General features: G+C 62.9%; 1 protein-coding gene across 1 annotated transcript in view; it reads right to left on the bottom strand.

Moving 5' to 3' along the window:
• Positions 1-720: 720 nt before the first annotated feature.
• CCDC85C (coiled-coil domain containing 85C) overlaps positions 721-21,088 on the bottom strand; it is a 73,188-nt gene continuing 52,820 nt past the window's right edge. The window contains exons 2-6 of the mRNA XM_036247376.1: positions 17,805-17,878; positions 6,913-7,020; positions 2,609-2,704; positions 1,765-1,863; positions 721-1,048 (exon numbers count right to left, since the gene is read on the bottom strand). Of these exons, the coding sequence (XP_036103269.1) occupies positions 959-1,048; positions 1,765-1,863; positions 2,609-2,704; positions 6,913-7,020; positions 17,805-17,878 (467 nt within the window). The 3' untranslated portion in view covers positions 721-958. The remainder of the gene's footprint in view (positions 1,049-1,764; positions 1,864-2,608; positions 2,705-6,912; positions 7,021-17,804; positions 17,879-21,088) is intronic.

The raw sequence follows: 21,088 nt of genomic DNA on the forward strand, positions 1-21,088 counted from the left end.
AGGCTGACTGCGGCCAATGGCCTCTAGCTGTGAGCACAGCTAAGAACCTCTGAGACCTCACTTTGCACCGGGGGCCTAGAGAGGCCGAGTGACTTGCTGAAGGTCACAAGCAAATTCAAGCCAGAGCCAGGTCAGACTCCTAAGGAGAGCAAAACCTGTCTCTGCGGCCATGCAGCTCTGTCCACAGCGACCGAAGGTGGGGCAGGCTCCAGGGGCCACCACGGCAGACCAGAGGCCCGGCCGTGACTCGGTGCTGCCACCCGGAGAGGGACATGTGCATCTGAGCCTGGGGACTCTGCGCTCCGCCTTCCTTTGCTCCAGGCCGTCATGCGAACCATGGAAACAGATGCCTCGGACATTGGGCAGGAGGGTCCGGAAAAGACAGGGCACACCTGGCACAGGGCAGGGTGACACTGCGGGGGGGGGGGGGACTCTAAAAACAAGCGGCAGCTGGCAGTGGTGGGCTGAGCATGGGCAAGAGGAGGACCTCGGGGGCTCCCGTCCATGGCTCATGGGACCCTGCGCCTGGGGAGCCAGCGTCAGGTCCCAGCAGGCGGCTGAAAAGCGGTGCCCCTGCACCACGTCCAGCTGCCAGTGGCCTTTGTCCAGTGCGATGGCAGCCAGGGGACGGGGCTTGATGAGGTGTTGGGCACAGCCTGGCACGGCCCCAGGTCAGGCATCACAGGGCAGCTTTCCGTTCTTGTCCAGGGAGCCGGAGCCTGAGCCCGGGCCGAGCGGGAAGGAGGCTGTCCGGGCGCCTCGTCTTCCCAGTTTGCTGGTGTGGGAGGTGAGGGGATGGAGGCCGGCCAGCAGTGGGTCGCACCCATGCAGCCAAGCCACAGTGGGCAGCATCCTATGTACAATTCATCACAGAAGAAGAAGACGGTGGCTCAGCTGAAGTCCTGCCGCTGCCCGTGGGGACCCCGAGCAGGGACAGTCTGTCCACAGAGGAAAGGCCCTACAAAGGCCCCTTGAACTGGTTCCCAGACAGGTGCTGCCGGATGGAGGGCTTGGAGCTGGCGGCGTCTCCCAGTTTCCTCCAGACCACCTGTGTAGAGAGGCCAGGTGTGAGCGCAGGTCCCACCCTGGCCGCCAGCTGGCCTGTGCACACGGGGACAGCAGGCCCAGAGGAGGCCCAGACACTCAGACCAGGCCCTTGCACATCCGTCCTCATGGCCACACCTGCCACCCTGAGCAGGTCACCCCTGGGGTGTGAGCTCAGCCTCGCAGCTGTCCAGTGGGGCCCATGGACTCAAAAGGCAGCATAGGAGGGGGGTTCAGAACACCCCTCCCCACAGGAGACCCTGGTTCAGCCCCTGTGAACCACCCTTCCCCACCGGTCCCCGCAAGGATCCAGAAAGGACACGTGTCAGCAAGGTGGGTCAGGGTGAGGCACCCCCTCCTAGGCAGACCCTGCAAGCCCACAGCGGGTGCTTCCTGCACCTGTCTAAGCACAACCTGTGTGGCAGCAGTCACCAGGCCACCACCCGGCTCAGGCCAGGAGCCAGACACCTGGGACCAGGTCTGAGGGTCGGGACACACGGCACAAACAAGACCAGTCCTGGGGGCCAGAGGCACATTCCCGGGATGGACAGACCCACTGAGAGCAGGGACCTGATTCTCGAGGTTGGGGAGTGAGGACAGGCCGGGGCTCCAGGACCCTTCCTCCCAGCCCGCCAGGTCACCATCCTGTCCCCACGGGAAGGCTGTGCCCACAGCCCAGTGCCAGGCCAGGACCCCACGCAGGCCTGGGAAGCGCCTCACGTTGCACATCTCGCGGACGATGGCCTTCTCCTTCTCGCTCAGGTCCTCCTCGCAGCTGTCCTGGAGCTGCCGGTCCAGGCTCTCGTGCACCTCGAGGACCTGCAGGGAACGGGGCCCAGGTCCGGGGTGTGGAGAGACCTGAGGGGCAGGTCATCCCTCCTCACTTTGTGTTTTCTCCCCCTCACCCCAGTGACACTGTACACACCACCCAAGGGAAGCAGCACCCGCATGTCACTGAGGGCAGAGCTGAGGGCGGTCACCTGGGAGCAGAGGCCACCCTTGGACAGGTGGACTCACTCGACACAAGGCCCAGCTTGTGATTAACAAGCAGGAGGACCGAGGACAGCACCCATCCGTGCACGCGGGGTGCGTGCATGCAGCGGCCACAGGGCTCGTGCAGGGGGATGTGCCCCCGAGACAGGCTTCTTCAAGGACCTGCGCCTGGGGGCCCTGAGCAGGGAGGCAGCTGCGCCTGGAGGAGCAGCTGGGCCTGGGAGGCCTGGGCTGTAGTCCTACCTCCCCCAGTCCTGCCACGACTCTAACCTCAGTGGGCATGCCTGCCCTGCCCCACCCCAGCCTCGGCTTCCCTAGCTGCAGAGATGGCAGACAGGTAACACTTGCTGCGGCACCCGGCATCTGAGTCTCCCCCACAGAGTTCCAGGCAGTCACAGCCACCCAGTCCCCACCCTGCTGCTCAGACACCCCCAAAGAGGTCCATGTGGCGTTCAAGGTCCCACATCCTGCAATGCACCAGGGACTGGGCTCCTGAGGGAGCAGGCCCTGGGGGCGGGCAGGCGGGCCCGGGGGTGGGCGGGCGGGCAGGCGGGCAGGGCCTGGCACTCACCTTCATTGCATGCACGACAGCCTCGGGCTTCTGTCCTGCAGGGCTGTAGCCGGCAGAGGGGGGCGAGGACAGTTCGGGCACCTGGCAGGGTGGGCCCTGTGGGAGGGAGTCATGAGGCTTAGCTCCTGAACAGACCCAGGTGGTGGCCACAGGTGTGACCTGCACTGCGTGAGGTCCCTGAAACTGGGGCCAGGGACCAGGCAGGAGGAAATGGGGGTGGGTGATGGGGAGAGGTGGCAGGTGTGAGGACCAGGCCAGGCCGAGGGGCAGCACCTGAACCCCACCACGCCCCCAGGCCCCTCCATACGGAACACAAGGAGGGTCTATTATCCACTGTGCAAGGAAAGCAAGTGCCGCCCAGAGAGGGCAGACTCACAAGGTCACTGCAATCCCTAGGTGTCCTGACGCCAGAACCCCCTCTCCCTCAGCTGCCCAGTGGGTGACTCACCTTGACTCCACCCCCACACCCCAGTCCTGAGTCCTGCCCCCTGGCCACCTGATTCAGGAAACACCCCAACTGGCGATCAGTCCTCTCGCTCCCGTACCAGCCCGGGAAGGGCAGGGGACGCGCCAGGTGAGGAGGGCATCCAGCCTCCCAGGACCCGCCCACCTGCAGCAGAGGCCGAGTGTCTGCCCAGGCCTCCCCAGCTTCTCCCCACAAAGGTCAGTGGCCCAGGTGGCTGGGGTGCAGGGTGCAGGGTGCAGGGCTTCAGCCTCAGGCTGTAAGGAGGACCCTGCATTCAGGGCCCCACAGAAGAAGCTCACACAAGGAGCCTCAAGGACGGAGCCCTCGGGGCCACTAGGAACGAGGTGCTCAGAGACGCTGGGAGTGGACCTGAGGGGGAACCAGGCAGAAAACACCAAGAACGCCCCGGCGAGCATGTGAGCCGGGGAGCAGGGAGAAGACCTCTAAGCTGGGGGTCAGAGGCCCCGACCTTCTCTGAGTCTTGGGCAGCCAGCCAACGCGGGACGCCACCCAGGGAGTGTGCCCACCCAGGGCCCAGACCTCCGGCCCAGCGGTCAGCCCCTGCACTGTCCCCACCTGTGTGCCAGCCCACCCGCTCCGACGGCCTCACAGGCCCCTCCTACGGGCTCCAAGGAGGCAGGGCCCACAGCCTTGGGTCCTGGGGGAAGCTGGGCTCGGGTGAGGCTCTGCTGCCTGTGACTAGAGGCAGGGCCTGACCCACTCTGTGCCTCCGTTTCCTCATCTGGACAACAAAAAGGGTCCCTGTGTCCCAGAGTGTGTGGAGCCCTGGGACGCTGCCCAACAGCTGGTTCCCTGGTGCCAGCCCAGGCCAGGTCTGTCATGTGCGGGAACCAAAAAAGATCCGGAAGCTCTTGGGAGGTTGGGGGCAGGTGGGAGGCAGGCCACACACAGGTGAGTGACCTGAGGCAGAAGGCTGCACTCCCCACCACCGGCCAGGAGGGGGCGACAACCACACATGTACAGTCAGGCGCCTGGCCCTTGGCGCCTCTGCCCTCCAGTCCTGTAGGTACTTGGGCTCCCTGAACTGCCTGGTCTGTAAGGGGGCTGATTCCGGGAACAAAGGCAGGAGGGAAGCCAAGCGTGGCCGGGAAGGCTGTGCAACACAGCCCTTTCCTGGCCGACGTCACTCGGCGGCCAGAGCATGGACAGGGGACCCAGTAAATGAAGTCACCGTTAGACAAATACTATGTACAAATATGCAGTCAGGACTTTCCCCAAACAGCTCTCCCACAAGGCCACCCGTGGTGGGGGGAACCACAGATTGGAGAGCTCAGGACACCCCACTTCCTCCGCCCACTGAGTTCTTACTACAACCCTCTGGGCAGACACTAGATTATACAGCCCCCCGAGGCTGAATAACTTGCTAGTAATCAAGGGGGGCTGGGCACAAACCCAGGTCTGAGGGACTCCAGAGCTGGGGCCAAAAGAGAAGAGGCCAGTGTCTGCCCAGGAGCCCCGAAAACCTGTGTGCCCACAGCAGCACACCCACAACAGGCAGGAATCGGAAGAAGCCAAACATGTAGCAAATAGGAAACGAACAAACAAAGCGTACACCCACACAACACTGTCACTCAACGTCGGAAAGACGGCAGGACTCAGACATGCTAGGGCGGGTGGGGCTCAGTGAAAGATGCCAGTCGCAAAGGATCGGCCGTGTTTTATGACTCTACTTACACGCCGTGTCCAGAACAGGCAAATCTACAGGGACAGAAAGTCCATGAGCGGTTGCCAGGGGGTGGAGGAGGGGGCGATGGGCGGGTTGCTAAGGGGTGTTGTTTGGTGGCAGGGCAGCAGTGATGCAAATGCTCTCTTGTAATGACTGCACCACCTGTGGACATACTAACAACCACGCAACAGTGTGCTTAAAAACACAGTCCACTGCCCGGGCCGGTTTGGCTCAGCGGTTAGAGCATCTGCCTGTGGACCAGAGACCCGGGTTCGGTTCCCACTAAGGGCACGTGCCTGGGTTGTAGTTTGTCCCCAGCCCCAGTTGGGGCCGTGTGGGTGGCAACCACTCGATGTGTCTCGCTCATGTCGATGTTTCTCTTTCTCTCTTCCTCCCTCTCTCCCTCCTGCTTTATCTGAAGATAAATGCAAGTGCCCTCAGGTGAGGATGAAAAAAGAAAAAAAAAAATACAGTCCTCTGACCAAAATAAGTGGGGAGACCAGCTTCCCAGGGGGCTGTCAAAAGCCCCGATCCTCCTTTCAGGAGGTTGATGAGGGCTAACCTACCCCCTCCGCAGACAGCTCCTTCCCTGGGGTCTTGAGTCTGGGATACAGCCCAGTCCCCTCTGCAGCCTGAGGCAGAAGCCCTGCCCCCCGCCCCATGGCCACCTGGGCCAGTGACCCTTGTGGGGGAGAAGCTGGGGAGGCCCTGGGCAGACACTTGGCCTCTGACACAGGCAGGGAAGGGTGTGAGAAGGGGGTGGGACTGGGGGGTAGCACTAGCCATGCGACCCTGGCAATCCACCCCACCCCCACGGGCCCAGCTCCCTCTGTGCACACATCAAAGGCCTGGCATTCGGCCAGCCAGGGCTCAGCACTTATCGGTGGCAGATCACGGACAGGACTCAGGACAGGGCTCTCCATCACTGTCAGCAGGGAGGGGGCAGGGAGTGTGAAGGGTGAAGGCGCCACCGCGTGGCTGCCATGGGGTTTCCAGGGCCCTTCCTCGACCCTGGTTCAGTCCGTCTCCAGGGTAAGTCTCTGCTGTCACTGCCTCGCAGGGGCCTTGCCGGCTGCACAGCGTCGGCAGCTGCATTCTAGGCCGAGGCCCAGGCCTCCAAAGAGGAGCAGACGGCCCTCCAGCAGCCGCACCAGGCCTGCCGCTCACTCGGGGCGCTCCTCCTGCGGGAGGGGTGCAGGGGACGCCGGGGAGAGCCCAGGCTCACGCGGCACCTTGCAGAGTGACAGGCGGGCCCGGACGGTCAGGGGCGCTGCCCTGCTGGGCCTGTGTGCGCGGCGAGCCCCTGCAGGGCACAGCACGCAGCGGACACGCTGAACGCTGGTCGTTTTGGCTCCGGTCATCTCGGAGCGCGGGCGGGGACGTGCGTCTTGATTTTCAGCATGTCCACAGATTTGTGCGCTCCCCGCAAGGGAGAATCTCCATCATCCCAAAGAGAAACCCGCATCCCCTAGCACCCCATTTCACCCTCCTCCCAGCCCCTGGCCACCATGCATGTGCCCTCTGCCCCTAGACACCCGTGTGGGGTCCCGGGATGTCACGGTTCTGACAGACACGTCTACCCCCAGGGCAGCAGTCCCCATCCCAGAGAGCTGGCCCATGCCGCGCCCCTTTCCCGTCAGGACAGGTCAGAGCCCGGATGACCCTGGGGGCCCTGTGGGTAACTGAAGTCCACAGTCCACACACCCACCCATCAGAGCCAGGGGTAGCGCCCTACATACACACCCCCAACCCCAAGCACCTGCCCGCATCCTCTCCCCGCCATGTCCAAGGGGTGACACAGGCCACCGAGTTGCACAACAGGATAGCGGCTGGGCCTGGGCTACCCTTGTGGCCCCCAGACACTGCCCGGTGCTGCCACAACGTCACCCCAAGTCGGGCCCCCACCTCTAACCACCACACTGGGCCCTCCCAAAGCTGGAAGGGCCCAGGAGCCAGGCCCCTGCTGGGAAGAGGCAGAGTGAGGAAGGCCATGCGTCCACCTGCTGCTGTCCCGACCCAGCCCGGCTGCACTGCCCACGGCCCAGCAGGCACTAGTCGGTCTGAGCCTCACCCTCCACTGGAATTCAGACCCAGGTTCTGGAGGTGCCAGGTCCACAGGGGTCAGTGGAGCTCTGGGGGAGGGGCACTTACGTTCTGCAGGGTGTCCTGGTAGGAGGGGGGCAGGCTGGCGAGCTGGGACTCCGAGTGGTACGGGGAAAAGCCTTTCCGGAGCGTCCGGTACTCTCCGGAGCCTGCCTGCTGCAGGGCAGAGCGGAGAGCAGTTAGATGTGAGGAGCTGGGCAGCAGGGGCCGAGGACTGTGCCCACTGGGACTCGCTGGGGCCCCTGGAGCCGAGGGCTGTGCCCACCGGGACTCACTGGGGACCCTGGAGCCGAGGGCTGTGCCCACCGGGACTCGCCGGGGACCCTGGAGCCGAGGGCTGTGCCCACCAGGACTCGCCGGAGCCCCTGGAGCCGAGGGCTGTGCCCACCGGGACTTGCTGGGGCCGCTGGAGCAGCTCCTCCTCAAGGCTCTGGTCTGCTCTGGGCACCTGCCTGGGGGCCCCCCCTTGCACCTCCCCACCACCCTGCTATAGTCCTTTATATCCCATCCATGCAGCAGCTTTGGTTTGCTCCCCACCGTGTGCCGCTCCCACCCTGTGCCTCTCCCCATTGTGGGGGCACAGCTCTCCTACCCCTCCACCTTTGTTCCTCTGCTCCAGCATCCCACACCTGGGTTCCCCACACCCCCTGGCGCCCCATCTCCAGCCGCTGGGGTCCACAGCCACAGCCAAGTCCTGCCTCCCACCGGTGCTGGGCTCACTCCAGGGGGAGCCCTTCACCATGCTCTGCTCAGGGTGCCCATCAACCTCCACCACCGGGCAGGAGCTCCCCAACACAGGCCCTAGGTCTGACCTCACCCACCGGAACCAGTGTGTGCCTAGGAGGGAGGGGTGAACGAGTGTGTGAGGAATGAATGAATGCGTGAACACACGCATTTGGCCTTTTGTAGTTTCTTTCAGGGCAAAGCAGCCCGTCCCCGCAGGGCTGAGGACTGGGACCCAGAGAGGGAGAGGACCCAGGGGCCACGCTCAGTCCCACGCAGGCCCCTGGTCGCTGACCAGAAGCCACGCAGCATTTCTGACCCAAGCACCCTTTTCTACTTCAAAGGAACTGAGGGACCTCTGTTGGGCAGATAATAGGCAAGGAAGAATGTCCCATAAATCAGCAGGCTGCTGAGTTACCCAAACAAACCCTGGAGAGGCAGAGGTTGGCCAGGGCTGGGGCAGGGGCCAGATGAGCAGGACAGGGCACAGCAGCCACACAGGGGGCCCCTCCTCCTCATCACCCTCTCACGGTAGCCCCCAAAACATGGCAGGGTCTCACCAGGGAGAGCTTGGTTGGGCACAGCCCTCGATCTTAATATGGGGCTGTCGTGCCCCTGACCACGGCCCTGCGTGAGTTAACCAGAGGCACCAGAGCCTGCCCCGGCCTTCTGCACATGAGGTCTGATGGCTCTGGGCTGTCTCACGGCCTCCCGGCTTCTCTGGCTCTGGACCAAATGGGTTCTGAAGCAACCACGTGTTGTTACTCAGAACACTGGTTTGTGTCTCCTCCCTCCTCCCAGACAGTTTCTCTGGGAGGACGTGTGTGCACCGGGTGGGGGAGTTTTTTAATAAGCAGCATGCAACTCCCAGCCCTGCCTGTAGTGATCATCTATAAATATTTGCACGTCCACAAAACTTTATTAGCAAGCCTCGACGCTGGTGGGGAAAGGCTCAATCTCTCATTAGGGGCAATGTGACTAATGACGCATCGAAATGAAGAACCGTGATTGCACTTAAATCCAAATTAAAATCCTGGTGTTTGCCTGCCAGTGCCCTGGAAGGAAGAAATCCCCAGGTTTTCATCGCTGAGAGGAAGGGAGCTGAAACGGCCTTCAGGGCAGCTGGGCCTGCACCTCATGGGACGGGGCACAGCCCCCCCAGAGGAGGATGCCCGCCAGCCTGCAGTCCTCCCGCCCCCGCGCTCCGTCCTCCTCCCGCCCCCGCGCTCCGTCCTCCTCCAGCCCCCGCGCTCCGTCCTCCCGCCCCCCTACCTCCTCCCGGCACCCGCGCTCAGTCCTCCCGCCCCCCCTCCCTCCTCCCGGCACCCGTGCTCCGTCCTCCCGCCCCCCCCGCGCTCCCTCCTCCAGCCCCCCCCCGCGCTCCCTCCTCCAGCCCCCGCGCTCCGTCCTCCCGCCCCCCTCCCTCCTCCCGGCCCCCGTGCTCCGTCCTCCCGCCCCCCCCGCGCTCCCTCCTCCAGCCCCCCCCCCCGCGCTCCCTCCTCCAGCCCCCGCGCTCCGTCCTCCCGCCCCCCCTCCCTCCTCCCGGCACCCGTGCTCCGTCCTCCCGCCCCCCACCGCGCTCCCTCCGCCAGCCCCCCACCGCGCTCCCTCCTCCAGCCCCCGCGCTCCGTCCTCCCGCCCCCCTCCCTCCTCCCGGCCCCCGTGCTCCGTCCTCCCGCCCCCCCTCCCTCCTCCCGGCACCGCGCTCCGTCCTCCCGCCCCCCCCCCGCGCTCCCTCCGCCAGCCCCCCCCCCGCGCTCCCTCCGCCAGCCCCCCCCCGCGCTCCCTCCTCCAGCCCCCGCGCTCCCTCCTCCCGCCACCCTCCCTCCTCCCGGCCCCCGCGCTCCGTCCTCCCGCCACCCTCCCTCCTCCCGGCCCCCGCGCTCCGTCCTCCCGCCACCCTCCCTCCTCCCGGCCCCCGCGCTCCGTCCTCCCGCCACCCTCCCTCCTCCCGGCCCCCGCGCTCCGTCCTCCGACCCCCCCTCTCCCTCCTCCCGGCCCCCGCGCTCCGTCCTCCTGCCCCCGAGCTCCCTCCTCCTGGCCCAGGCGCTCCGTCCTCCTGCCCCCCTCTCCCTCCTCCCGCCCCCCCTCCCTCCTCCCCCCTCCCTCCTCCCCCCTCCCTCCTCCTCCCCCGCGCTCCCTCCTCCCGGCCCCCGTGCTCCGTCCTCCCGCCCCCGCGCTCCCTCCTCCCGGCCCCTGCGCTCCGTCCTCCGGCCCCCGCGCTCCATCCTCCCGCCCCGCCCCCCCCGCTCCATCCTCCCAGCCCCCGCGCTCCATCCTCCCGCCCCGTCCCCCCCTCCATCCTCCCAGCCCCCGCGCTCCGTCCTCCTAGTGTCTGTAGTCCTCCTAGCGTGCAGAGGGGCCCTGACACCACAGCAGGAGCTTAACAGGATTTCCTGAATCCTTAAAAGGCTGTAAACACAGCACTGCCCACCCACCCCACCCAGTGACCGGGAGGGAGACCCAGGAGGCTGCACTCAGTCCACGCCTAAGGACACGCGCCACCACCCTGGCCACATGGGGCTCCTTGTTTGGGGATCCGGCAGCTGTGGGCAGACCCCATTTTGGGGTTCACTCGGGCAGATACTCTCCCCCCTCCTCCCTGCCCCTGGGACCATCTGCTACAGCGGATTTGTGATCAGAAGCACCTGCCATGTGCTCCCCAGAAGGGTGGAGCACCTGACTGCGGGGGAGCCCCGGGGTGAGCTCAGACACAGGGGTGCCCACTCCCACCAGCAGCCTGCCGAAAGGGGACCGCCTAGAACACCAGACCCAGGACCCTGGGCCAACCTGCAGTGACAAGTGGCAGGACCCCCAGAGGGGCCATCGCAAGTGACTCTGGACTGGTCCCGCAACCTGCTGGCCCTCCTGCTGCAGGGAGGTGGGTGCAGACTGGGCTCCAGTGACACTTGCCAGCCCTGCTTTCCGAACACTAACACCCACCTGGCTGGCAGGAGGCAGCAGGCTCAGCGCAGTGGGAGCCCAGCACAGGGCCCCGCGGACCTTGCTCAGGGACCTGGGCCAGCTGGGAGCCACCACTAACTCGCGCAGCCTTGGCCAACCCCTCCTCCCACCTTGCACTCAGGGTTCTCACTGCAGAGTGGGGATGACACTGACTAGTCCTGCGACCTCACGAGCGGGTGGGTCCAGTGGAAGTGGGGGAGAAGGGCCTGCATGGAGCAGCTCCCCTGAGGGGCAGGAGGGGACCAAAGGGGGAGGGCCCAGCACCACACAGCACAGCACTCAAAGCAGCCCCGCCCACCCAAACACCACAGCACACAGGTCCCTCCAGGCAGCTCTACCTGCAGCCAGCTCCTCCGGTGGGCTTGAGGGCGGGGGTGCTGGAAGGGAAGAGCGGGGTCACTCAGCACACGCCCCACCCCTCACCTCTGTGCCCTACCCTGGACACCCACCAGCCCGAAGCCGCCAGGACCTCAGCTTGGGCAGAGTGGTTTTTCCACACCACGGTCGGAGCCCAGGGCTCCCACAGCATCTCACAGGAGCCCCAGGCATTTAAAACTCCAGATGTACGGAGGACTGGCAGCGTCGGCCACACACCTGGGGCACACCCCTCTGCAGCCTCCCAAGGCTCCCACCAGAACGCATCTGCCCGTGAAGGGGTGCAGGGGCCTGCAGACACCCCCAGGCCCCACCAGCTCAGGGAGGCCAGACTGGGATGCACCCCTTACTGGCCTCATACCCCCTACTAGCCTCGTACACCCTACTGGCCTCGTAACCCCCCTTACTGAGCTCGTACCCCCCCACACTGGGCTCGTACCCCCCCTACTGGCTTTGTACCCCTCTACCAGCCTCGTAACCCCCCCTACTGGCCTCGTAACACCCCCTACTGGGCTCATACCCCCCTACTGGCCTCATACCCCCCTACTGGCCTGGCTCTTTCTCAGGTCACTCACAGGAGGAGCAGATGAGTCCAACCAACCAGACTGACTTTTTTTTGTCTTTAATTTTAAGAGAACTCATTGGCAGGCCATTAAGAACCTGGAGAGGGCTCTTCCTAATAAGTGCTCAGTCAGCAGGGGGCCCACGTGATGGCATCACTACCCGGCTGGTGCTCTCCTGCTCCGCAGCAACGTGGCTCAGTCTCCGAGTGTGTGCCGCCCGGGCCCGAGGCCTGCGGCTGACAGGTAGCATGCGAACAAGGTCTCGTCCATCACCATGACCGCCACCCTCACTAGCCCCTCGCAGGCCAGGCCGCAGGGCCTCCAACTTTCGGGCTCTGTTTGCTTGCACGTAATCAAGAAGGACACGCAGCCCTGGACGGTTTGACTCCACAGTTAGAGCATCGGCCCGTGGACCAGAGAGACCCGGGTTCAATTTCCGCTAAGGGCACGTACCTCAGTTGCAGTTTGTCCCCGGCCCTGGTTGGGGTCGTGTGGGTGGCAGCCACTCGATGTGTCTCTCTCACATCGATGTTTCTCTCTCTCTCTTTCCCCCTCTCTCCCTCCTGCTCTATCTGAAGATAAATGCAAAAATGTCCTCGGGTGAGAATAAAAAAAAAAAAGGACAGGCCACTGCCAGATGGCTCACAGGTGACATCACAGTGGCTGACCCACAACCCGCAGTGTTTTCCATGATTTGCCTTCTAATCCTGGGGCAGGCACCCCAAGTGTCCCCGTTTTGCGATGGAAAAACCGAGGCACACAGAGGTTAAGCCACTGTCCCAAGGCCACCTAGCGGTGAGCGGCACACTCTGGGGATTTGACTCCGACTGGCTTGTAATCCCGGGCTTGGCCTCTTGCTGTGCTGACTCTCACCCCATGTATGACTCGGAGGACACCGGTTAAGCCTCAGGCAAGGAGACAGAGGTGAAATCTCTACTCTCTTCCTGCCCATGTTGCTAGACTGACCATCTGCTCAGATGCTGGGAAAAGGGGGTGTCCTCCCTGGACCGGTTCTGGGGTTCTACTAATTCATTTAAAGAGACCACACCACCCACGACAAAGGGGCTGAGGACATGACGACCAACCCTAAACACCAAACAGGCGGAGCAGGAGTGGCCCAGAGCCTGTTGACAAGGCAAACCGTCACAGAAGACCCCGGCGAGCAGAGCTGTCGCAGCAGAAACGGCCGGGGCCACATCCCCGGAGGGCCTGGGCCAGGGAGCCCGCCGACCAGAACGGCCCGTCCTCCTCAGGGACCCAGGAAACACACAGAGGCATCAGCAATGAGCTTAGATGGTGGCAGTCCAGTCCCCTCTCCCTAAGCCTGGATAGTTCCAAACTCAGACAAAGGACAGAGGGGCGGTTCGTTCGGGGACGGGCAGGTCCAAGCCGCCAGCCAGGTGGCAAACGGTCTTGAAATATCCCAGGTGCTGGGACCAGGAGAAGGTGAGGGGGTCAGCCACTGCCCAGGGTGTCCCCAGTTCAGCAAGCTGCAGTGGCCTAACCCCTGTCCCTGTCTTGCCGGTGAGGAAACCGAAAAACCAGGACACACAGAGTTTTGCCTACGCCACACAGCAGGTGACAGCTGGCTCGGCTTTCTTACACCATCGAGCCAACGTGTCCCCCCAATTCATAGGTTGATATCCTAACACCCCAGGACCTCAGAATTTGACCTCTTTGGAGATGGGTCTTTACAGAGGTGATCAAGTTAAACTGAGGTCATGCCCACCTGGTGTGGCTCAGTGGTGGAGTGTCGACCCAGGCACCAAGAGGTCGCCAGTTCGATTCCCAGTCAGGACACATGCCCAGGTTGTGGGCCCATTCCACGGGGGGGCATGCAGGAGGCAGCCAATCGATGTTCTCTCTCATCGATGTTTCTATCTCTCCCTCTCCCTTCCTCTCTCTAAAAATCAATAAAGAAAAACAATTTTTTTTTAAATAAAGTGAGGTCATCGGGGTGAGCCCTAATCCAATGTGACTAGTGTCCTCATGAAAAGAAGAGACTGGGACACAGACACACACAGAGGGAAGACACTGTAGGGACACATGGAGAAGGCCACCTACAAGCCAAGGAGAGGCCCAGGACGGACCCCTCCCTCCCAGCCCCCAGAAGGAACTATTCCTGCCTCGTTCGTGGACTCGGGCGCACAGAACTGTGAGCAATGCCGATTCACTCGAACTGCCCGGTGCGCGGCGGCCCTGGCAGACTAATACAACCACCCGGGCCTCGGTTTCCCCATCTGTGCTTGGTGCAAATCCTGGGGCCACTTCCAGCCTGAGTGCTCAGCCACCCTGCGAGGTATGGCAGGAGGGGGCGGCCGGGGTACGGAGGGGGCAGGGAGGCTGGGGGCTGCTGGGTCCGCCTGGCCCGCTGCCCGCGCTCCCCCCGTGGCCGCCCACTTGCCCAGTGTGAGGCAGCAGGGCGAGCTTCTTGCACTTTTGTAAAGCTGGCTTCTGGGCGCACAGAGGCGTCATTTATCAGCCCAGCAGGGGAGTTAACCGAGAGAAAGACGCAGCACAGGCCCCAGCCCCCACGCCCCAGCACGGCCGGGCACAGAGAATCCACAGGAAAAATCATAACGTGTGCAGCGGCTCGCGATGAATCATCGCAGAGGAAGCAGCTGTGTTGATGAAATGTTAACGCTGACAAGAGAAAGAAAATACGAACGGCAATACAGTAATTTCGTCTGTGAGCACTCTGGCACATTTTTAATTAAAGCTATTTTGGAGTTAAATAGAGGCCGTGGCGGCAGGAATCCAGAGGCTCTCTGCCCTCCTGCCCAAACCCCAAAGCCACATCCCCTGAAGAAAGTTCAAAGAACAATATTGCTCTCTCCGGCTCTTTGCCAACAGGCAGACTCCTCACCCTGCAGAGCTGCAGATTTCTGTGCAATTTGATTTCAGTGACAGGACTTACGGGCCAGAATCTTAAAACCTCACGAGCCAGAGCTCACGAGGCCGAGGCAAGAATCCCACCCACAGTAGCCATCACTTCAAGGTTCCCGAACATAGTCGTCCATCTATCACTTGATTACCTCCATAGATGATACACTCACTACCTTATAAAGCAGCTCTCCTCTGGTTAAGCAGACCTTCGCTATTCTGGGCAAGAACCAGCCTCCCCTCTTCGCCTAGGACTCTGGGCAGGGGGCAGCCAGGGGCTCCCCAAGGTGCATGCACTCAGTCCAGCTAGGCTGAGCTTTGGGGACACAGATGTGACCACTCAGACCCAGAAGCCCAGTCCTTGAGGAGCTGACAGTCCAGCAGGGGTGGGGGCCACGCTTCCCACAGGAGGATCCTGAAAACCATCAGCAAGTGTGGGCAGCGCGTGGGCTGAAAGCTCAGACAAGGGCCAAGCCCCTGGAAGGGTTGGGAACTGCTGGCAGGAGGCCACGCCTGAGCCGGGAGCCACGACTTGCATGAGGCCAGGAGGACAAAGGCTAAGTAAACCCCATCTTCCCAGCACCCCCTTAGCATAAGGCCAGTACACTCACCGTGGGCCAAGTCCTGGCCACGGGGCTCTCCCCACCTCTGCTGTCTGCTGTCCTCCAGCAGCCCCCTTGCACATGTGGTCCCTCTGGGTAGGACAAGGTGGTGGTTGGGCAGGGACAACAGTGACTGGACAGTGAGCACCCTGAGGGCAGGCCTCTGCCTGGCCGCCCCTGCACCCCCAGGCCATGCACATGGCAGGTGGTCACTTACACACTGAGGGAGTACCCAGTTTACAGGTGAGCAATCAGAGCCTGAGAGGCAGGAAGTAGTCTGAGGATCCTTACAAGGCTGGTACGATCTGAGCCCCCAGGAATCCAAAGGCAAGCAAGGTGTGACCTGCCCCCAGGAAGCCCTAAACAGACTGGGGGTGGGAAGGGGGCCTCTTCACACCGTCTCTCCGGCTCTCATTTCTCCTGCATGTCTCAGAACACCAGCAGCCTCCTCCACGCCCAGCAACACCCGCCCACCCTCAAGGCCAAGCTCTGGTGACAGCCGGTGGCAGGGGAAGCAGAAGCCCCATCCGTGACCCTGGAGATGCTCTGCCGACGCGCCCGGCGCCAGGATGCCTGTGCTGGTCACAGGTCGAGGGCCAGACGGGGCAGGTGGGTTCACAATGCCCCCACCAGCAGGGCCGAGGTCCCTGCACCACACGGCAGCCCCCTTGCTGACACCCGCTCGCGGAGGGACCTGAGGAGACCCGGGCCCACCAGCAGAGGCCCTGCTGAGGAAGAGATGAGGAGGGGCCTAAGTAGCCGCCCCCACGACATGCACAGGCCCACACAGCTGCCACCAGGGCAGCTCAGATTCTCAGGCTTCGTTCAGGAAGAAAAGTCCCATGGACCTCAGGTGCTGGAACTGTCCGCTCTGAGTGGCCTGGGCCCGCACCTCTCCCATTCCAGCAACGAGCCAGCAAAAGCACGTCCTGTCCCTGAAGCCCCATCAGACTGCCTGCAGCCAGCCAGCCCGGGTCTGGGTAAGGTCTGCAGCCCCCAGCTGACAGTGTCGGTGCCCCGCGTGCCTGGCCCAGGTGTGGGCACAGGTAGGGGACAGAACCCCGCTGCTGCTGCCTCCAGGCCAACACCCCAATCCTAGCCCTGGGAGAAAGTAGAGCTGGCTGGGGAGGGGGAGGGGCTGCCATCCCCCTGATGCCCAGACACAGGGCCCTGTCCACTTCCACCTCTGCACACGTGACCAGGGGACACGGCCAGGGGGCTCTCCGTGAAGCCAGGCGGTGCCAACAGGGAAGAAGGCGAAGGGCCGCCCTTCATAGCCTGAACATGTGCTCGCTTCCCACAAGTTCACGGCCAGGTCCACCACCTGGGGCTGGGGGTGCGTTTTCCCAGTGGGACAAGGTGGCCTAAGAGAGAAGGGGCCATGGGGTCAGGGACACTCCTGTCGTTGTGGAAACAAGACCACAAGCAACGCTTCGGCTGGACCCCGGAACAGGGAGCTCTCTCCCTGCTCCTCCGGGGAGCAGTGGAACAGAAAACGGCAGAGGGGGGCGGACCTGCACGGCCACGACCCCCCTCGGGACTTCCGCCATCAGATGGGGTCCTGGCCTTCATTCCCTGCACAGGGCTGGGCAGCTCCCTCCCCTCTCGCTGGCTGAGCCCAGGGCTGCCCCTGTCACCCGGGGTCCCTGGCATCACTCCGCCAGAGCTCCCGCAGCCCACCCCACACCCCTCCTTAGCGACCACGGCCAGCCCAGGTGAGGTCCGCGTGGAATGCTGGGTGTAGGGGCCCCAGCCCACAGCCAGGTAAGACCCGCCCCTCCCTGCCCTCTCCAGCCCCAGGAGCCAGCCCAGGGCCGAGCCTCAGCCCTCACATCGCCACAGGAAGTGACAAGTCGAGCCTCGCCGTTCAGTGCCTGGCTCTGCACCTGAGGTGGGGGTGCAGGGCTGAGGGGGAACCCAAACCTGGGCCGTGAGCTCTGCCAAGTCCCACCGGGCTGCGGGAACTGTCTGCGAGGCCACACGAGTGAGGCGTGGAGCTGTGCTCCGTGCTTGGCCCGCGAGCCCCCCGCAGCCGGCAGCCCGAGGGCGTCCTGCATGGGGCAGAGGCACCGTGCCCGCCGCTCACCTAGCAGTGGGGCCAGGCAGCTGAGCCCTCCCTGGGGCTGGTTCCCAGAGAAACACTGGGCATCCCAGCCAGCTGGCCACCACGGAGCAGGGGTGCTGCCGAGGAAGGGGGTGAGACTGAGGCAGGGATGGGGACTAGGGGACAGGCTAGGGAGGTCAGCCAAGCCAGCTGGCCCCCGGGCCCCAGCCAGGGCGGACCCCAGCTCCCACCCAGCCCACCCTGCTCCGGTCCCACGCCCTGCTCTGCCCTCCCTGCCGAGGCTCTAACCCGCCGTCCCTGTGCTGGGGACGTGCTGGGGTGAGACGTGGCTTCATCAGTCTGCGGGCACCAGCCAGCCCCAGGAGGAAGGATGACTCCAGCCCCCAAAGGACTGGGTGTGGCAGGGGCGAGGAGGTTCCCACGGGGTCTGAGTGAAGCTCGCCAGCCCACCTCTGGGGCCTTGCTTCACCTGTCCACCAGGGGGCACAGCAGCCCATCCCCTCAGTGACTGTGTCTGCACCATCTCTGGGACAGACCCAGTGTGACCCCCAAAGAGCTCAGAGTCCCCTGGGGGACAAAGAGGGACAGGACCTGATGGAGGTCCCCAGAGGCCGTGGAGCGAGGGTCAGGTGTCAGCATCCCAGGAGATGACTTGGGGCGGGAGTGGCGGCGGTGGGGGTTGCGGGTGTGAAGAGGGCGGAGCCGGGAAGCTGACACCGGCCCAGAGGCAGCAGGCTCGCCCTGCGCTCGCCCACAGCAGCCTACCTGTGCGAGGAGCTTGTCACCCTCCAGCAGCTTCACCTTGGTCTCCAGCTGTCTGATGTAGGTGGACGAGGGATCTGCAACACAAGAGGACACATCCACTGTCAGACTCGGTCCCCAGTGGGAGAGTTGCCCTCCCCACACTCCTGCAGAGAGATGAGGGGTCCCCTTGCCAGCTCGTCCTGGGCTGACTCTTTCAGCCTCTGCCATGCTTTGGGTCCAGAACAGCCCTCTCAAACACCCCTGATGGGACCCTCACTGCCAAGGGTCCAGGTGGGGAAACTGAGGCTCCTGAGCATGGCCACCCAGCATCAGGGGCCGTCCGCTGCACCATACCTGATGTGCAGAACCCCACAGCGGTCTGTGGGGCGGGCACACGGGCAGGTGAGCCTCCACCTTTCCTGCGAGACTCTTACCAGTGCAGCCGGCAGGAGCCAGGCCAGCGACACGCCCCAACACGCGCCTAGATTCTGAATGAGCAGGAGGTAAAATCTACCCTCCCCCTCTATGCTGACCCCCTTTACAACCATGTCAGGAAAGCCGGCAGAATCCCCCACCCTGCCACTGGGTCAGAGGAGAAAAGTGATGACAGTCACTGCAGGCTGGACCGCAAGGAGGGAGCCTGCCTGGGTGGAGGCCAAGGGGCAGAACTCGGCGCAGGGAAGGTTGGGGCAGGCGGCAAGGGGACCAAACCATCTCTGCAGCTGCAGGTGCAGAGAAGGAAAGGCGGGGAGTCAGGTCCCAAGCCCGACGTCAGGAGGCACCTCCCCCGGGGTGGGCAGTGGCCACCTGGTAAGGGACAGTCTGTGTACCTCTTGTCCACAGAGCATCTCACCAGAGCTCACGCGGCCCAGATGCCAGCCTGGACTCCATGCACACCCAGCTGGTCACTGCTGCCCGACAGGACACAGGGTCTTCCCAGATTGCACCTCCGACCCTTTACCTCAGCAGGCACCAGACCTTAGACCAGCTCTGTAACCCCCAGAGTACCGCCTCATGGAGGCAGGGACCCAGGGAACACACCCCATGGGGCTTTTAACGTTTCTGGGCGGGTGCCGCCGGAGGGCAAGCTAGACCATCACGCACCCGTGGGAATAATGAAGCCTCTGTCCACCCCCAGCGCACGTCCGGCACCACCCAATGGGCCCAGCCCCGTGGTGACATGACTGTCCCCCACTGGAGTCCTGCAGGACTGGGGCAGTGACAGCCCCCTCCCCAGAATGCCATGACCTTCCTGCTCCAGGGCATGGCCCAGGCCCCGAGAGTTCCTGCCCACCAGAAGGCCGCCCCGAAGGCTGCTCCCAGCTATGAGTGGCAGCTTCCTACAGAGGTGCCCGTTTGCCCTCAACCTGCCTCTTTGTTCCCTAAGCACAAGGAAGGGCCCTCAGAAGCCCCAGCCAGCCAGCCCTGGGACCAGGCCCAGGAGCATCTGCATTGTTTTTATCCTCACCCGAGGACACTTTTCCATATTTTGTTCAGATAGGGTGGGAGGGAGAGAGAGAGAGAGAGAGAGAGAGAGAGAGCGCGACAGAAACATCGACGTGAAAGGGACACATCGAGTGGCTGCCACCCGCACGACCCAACCAGGGCCGGGGACAAACTGCAACCGAGGTACATGCCCTTAGTGGGAACTGAACCCGGGTCTCTCTGGACGGCAGACCGACGCAGGCCGACGCTCTAACCGCTGAGCCAAACCGGCCAGGGGGTATCTGCATTTTTTTAGCTCTTTTTTAAAAATCCTCACCTGAGGATACTGTTTCAAATATCTTCAGATAGAATGGGAGTGGGAGAGAGAGAAAGAAACATTGATGTGAGAGGGACACATCAACTGGCTGCCTGCCACATGACCCTGACCAGAGCCGGGAACAAACCACAACTGAGGCACATGCCCTTGACCAGAATCGAACCTTTGACTCTGGTCCACGGATCACTCTCTAACCGCTGAACCAATCCAGCCAGGGCACATCTGCACTGTCTTAAGCACTGGGCAGGCGGGGGGAGGGGGGAGTAGCCAGCCCAACCCTCACTCCAGGGGAACAGCAGAGCCCCAGGACAGCGGGGAGGAGGGGAGAGGGTAACACCCAGCCCCCCGGGAGAGGGAGACAAGCCATCACATCCCCACAAATGACCCAACAGCACCCACTGGCTCTCCGCCAGCACCAGACCTCAGGCAGGGCCCACAGCCCGCACCAGGCCAGCTCTGCCCCCTGGCTGCCACACGTGGGCACAGACCTGAGGCCCATCCACGGCCCCATCCCAAGATGCGGGCCCCACTGCACTGTCTGCGCGGGTTTTCCCCGAACCCCAGCAGCCAGAGAACAAAGCACACTTTCAGACCGCCAGGTGTGCTGTTTTCATTTGAATTTCCAAAGAACAATATAAGAGTCTTAAAATACTTCAAATAATCCAGCAATTCCTGTGGAATCCATGCTAAAGAATTAATTCTAATTATGAAGAACGCAGACGGTGCCCTGGCCGGTGCCGCTCAGCGGTTAGAGCATCGGCCTGAACGCCAAAGGGTCGCAGGTTCAATTCCCAATCAAGGGCACGGACCTGGGTTGCAGGTTCCATCCCTGGCCGTGGTCGGGGCGCGTGCGGGAGGCAATCATCTATGTGTCTCTCTCACATTGATGTTTCTCTCTCTCTCCCTCCCTCCTACTCTATCTGATAAGAAGTAGAAAAATGGCCCTGGCCGGTTTGGCTCAGCGGTTAAAGCGTCGGCCTGTGGTACAGAGAGACCCGGGTTCGGTTCCCGCTAAGGGCACGTACCTCGGTTGCAGTTTGTCCCTGGCCCTGGTTGGTCGTGCGGGTGGCAGCCACTCGATGTGTCCCTTCATGTCGATGTTTCTCTCTCTCTCTCTTCCTCTCTCTCCCTCCCACTCTATCTGAACAAAAAATGTCCTCGGGTGAGGATAAAAAAAAAAAAAAAAAAAAAAAAAAAAAAAAAAAAGTAAAAAAAATGTCCTCGGGTGAGGATAAAAAAAAAAAAAAGTCAAAGGGAAAAAATATCCTTGGGTGAGGATTACCAAAAAAACGCAGGCGATGCTACAGCGGCCACACCTGGGAATAAGTGTGTCCAGCAGGAGCAGACTCGCGCCCTGTCACATCCGAATGTCCAGGGACAGCTGCTCTCCTACACAAAGTGCAGAACACCCGACAGGGGGCGGGGGAGCCCGGACACATGATCCGCATGCGTGCAGATCCTCAAACACATCGATGCATCGCAATGAATTCGGGAGGGAGCACAGGGCTGCTGTTTCCATGGGGAACGAGCGGTTTTTTTGTTA

This window comes from Molossus molossus, unplaced genomic scaffold, assembly GCF_014108415.1.
Source record: "Molossus molossus isolate mMolMol1 unplaced genomic scaffold, mMolMol1.p scaffold_m16_p_1, whole genome shotgun sequence".
NCBI lineage: Eukaryota > Metazoa > Chordata > Mammalia > Chiroptera > Molossidae > Molossus > Molossus molossus.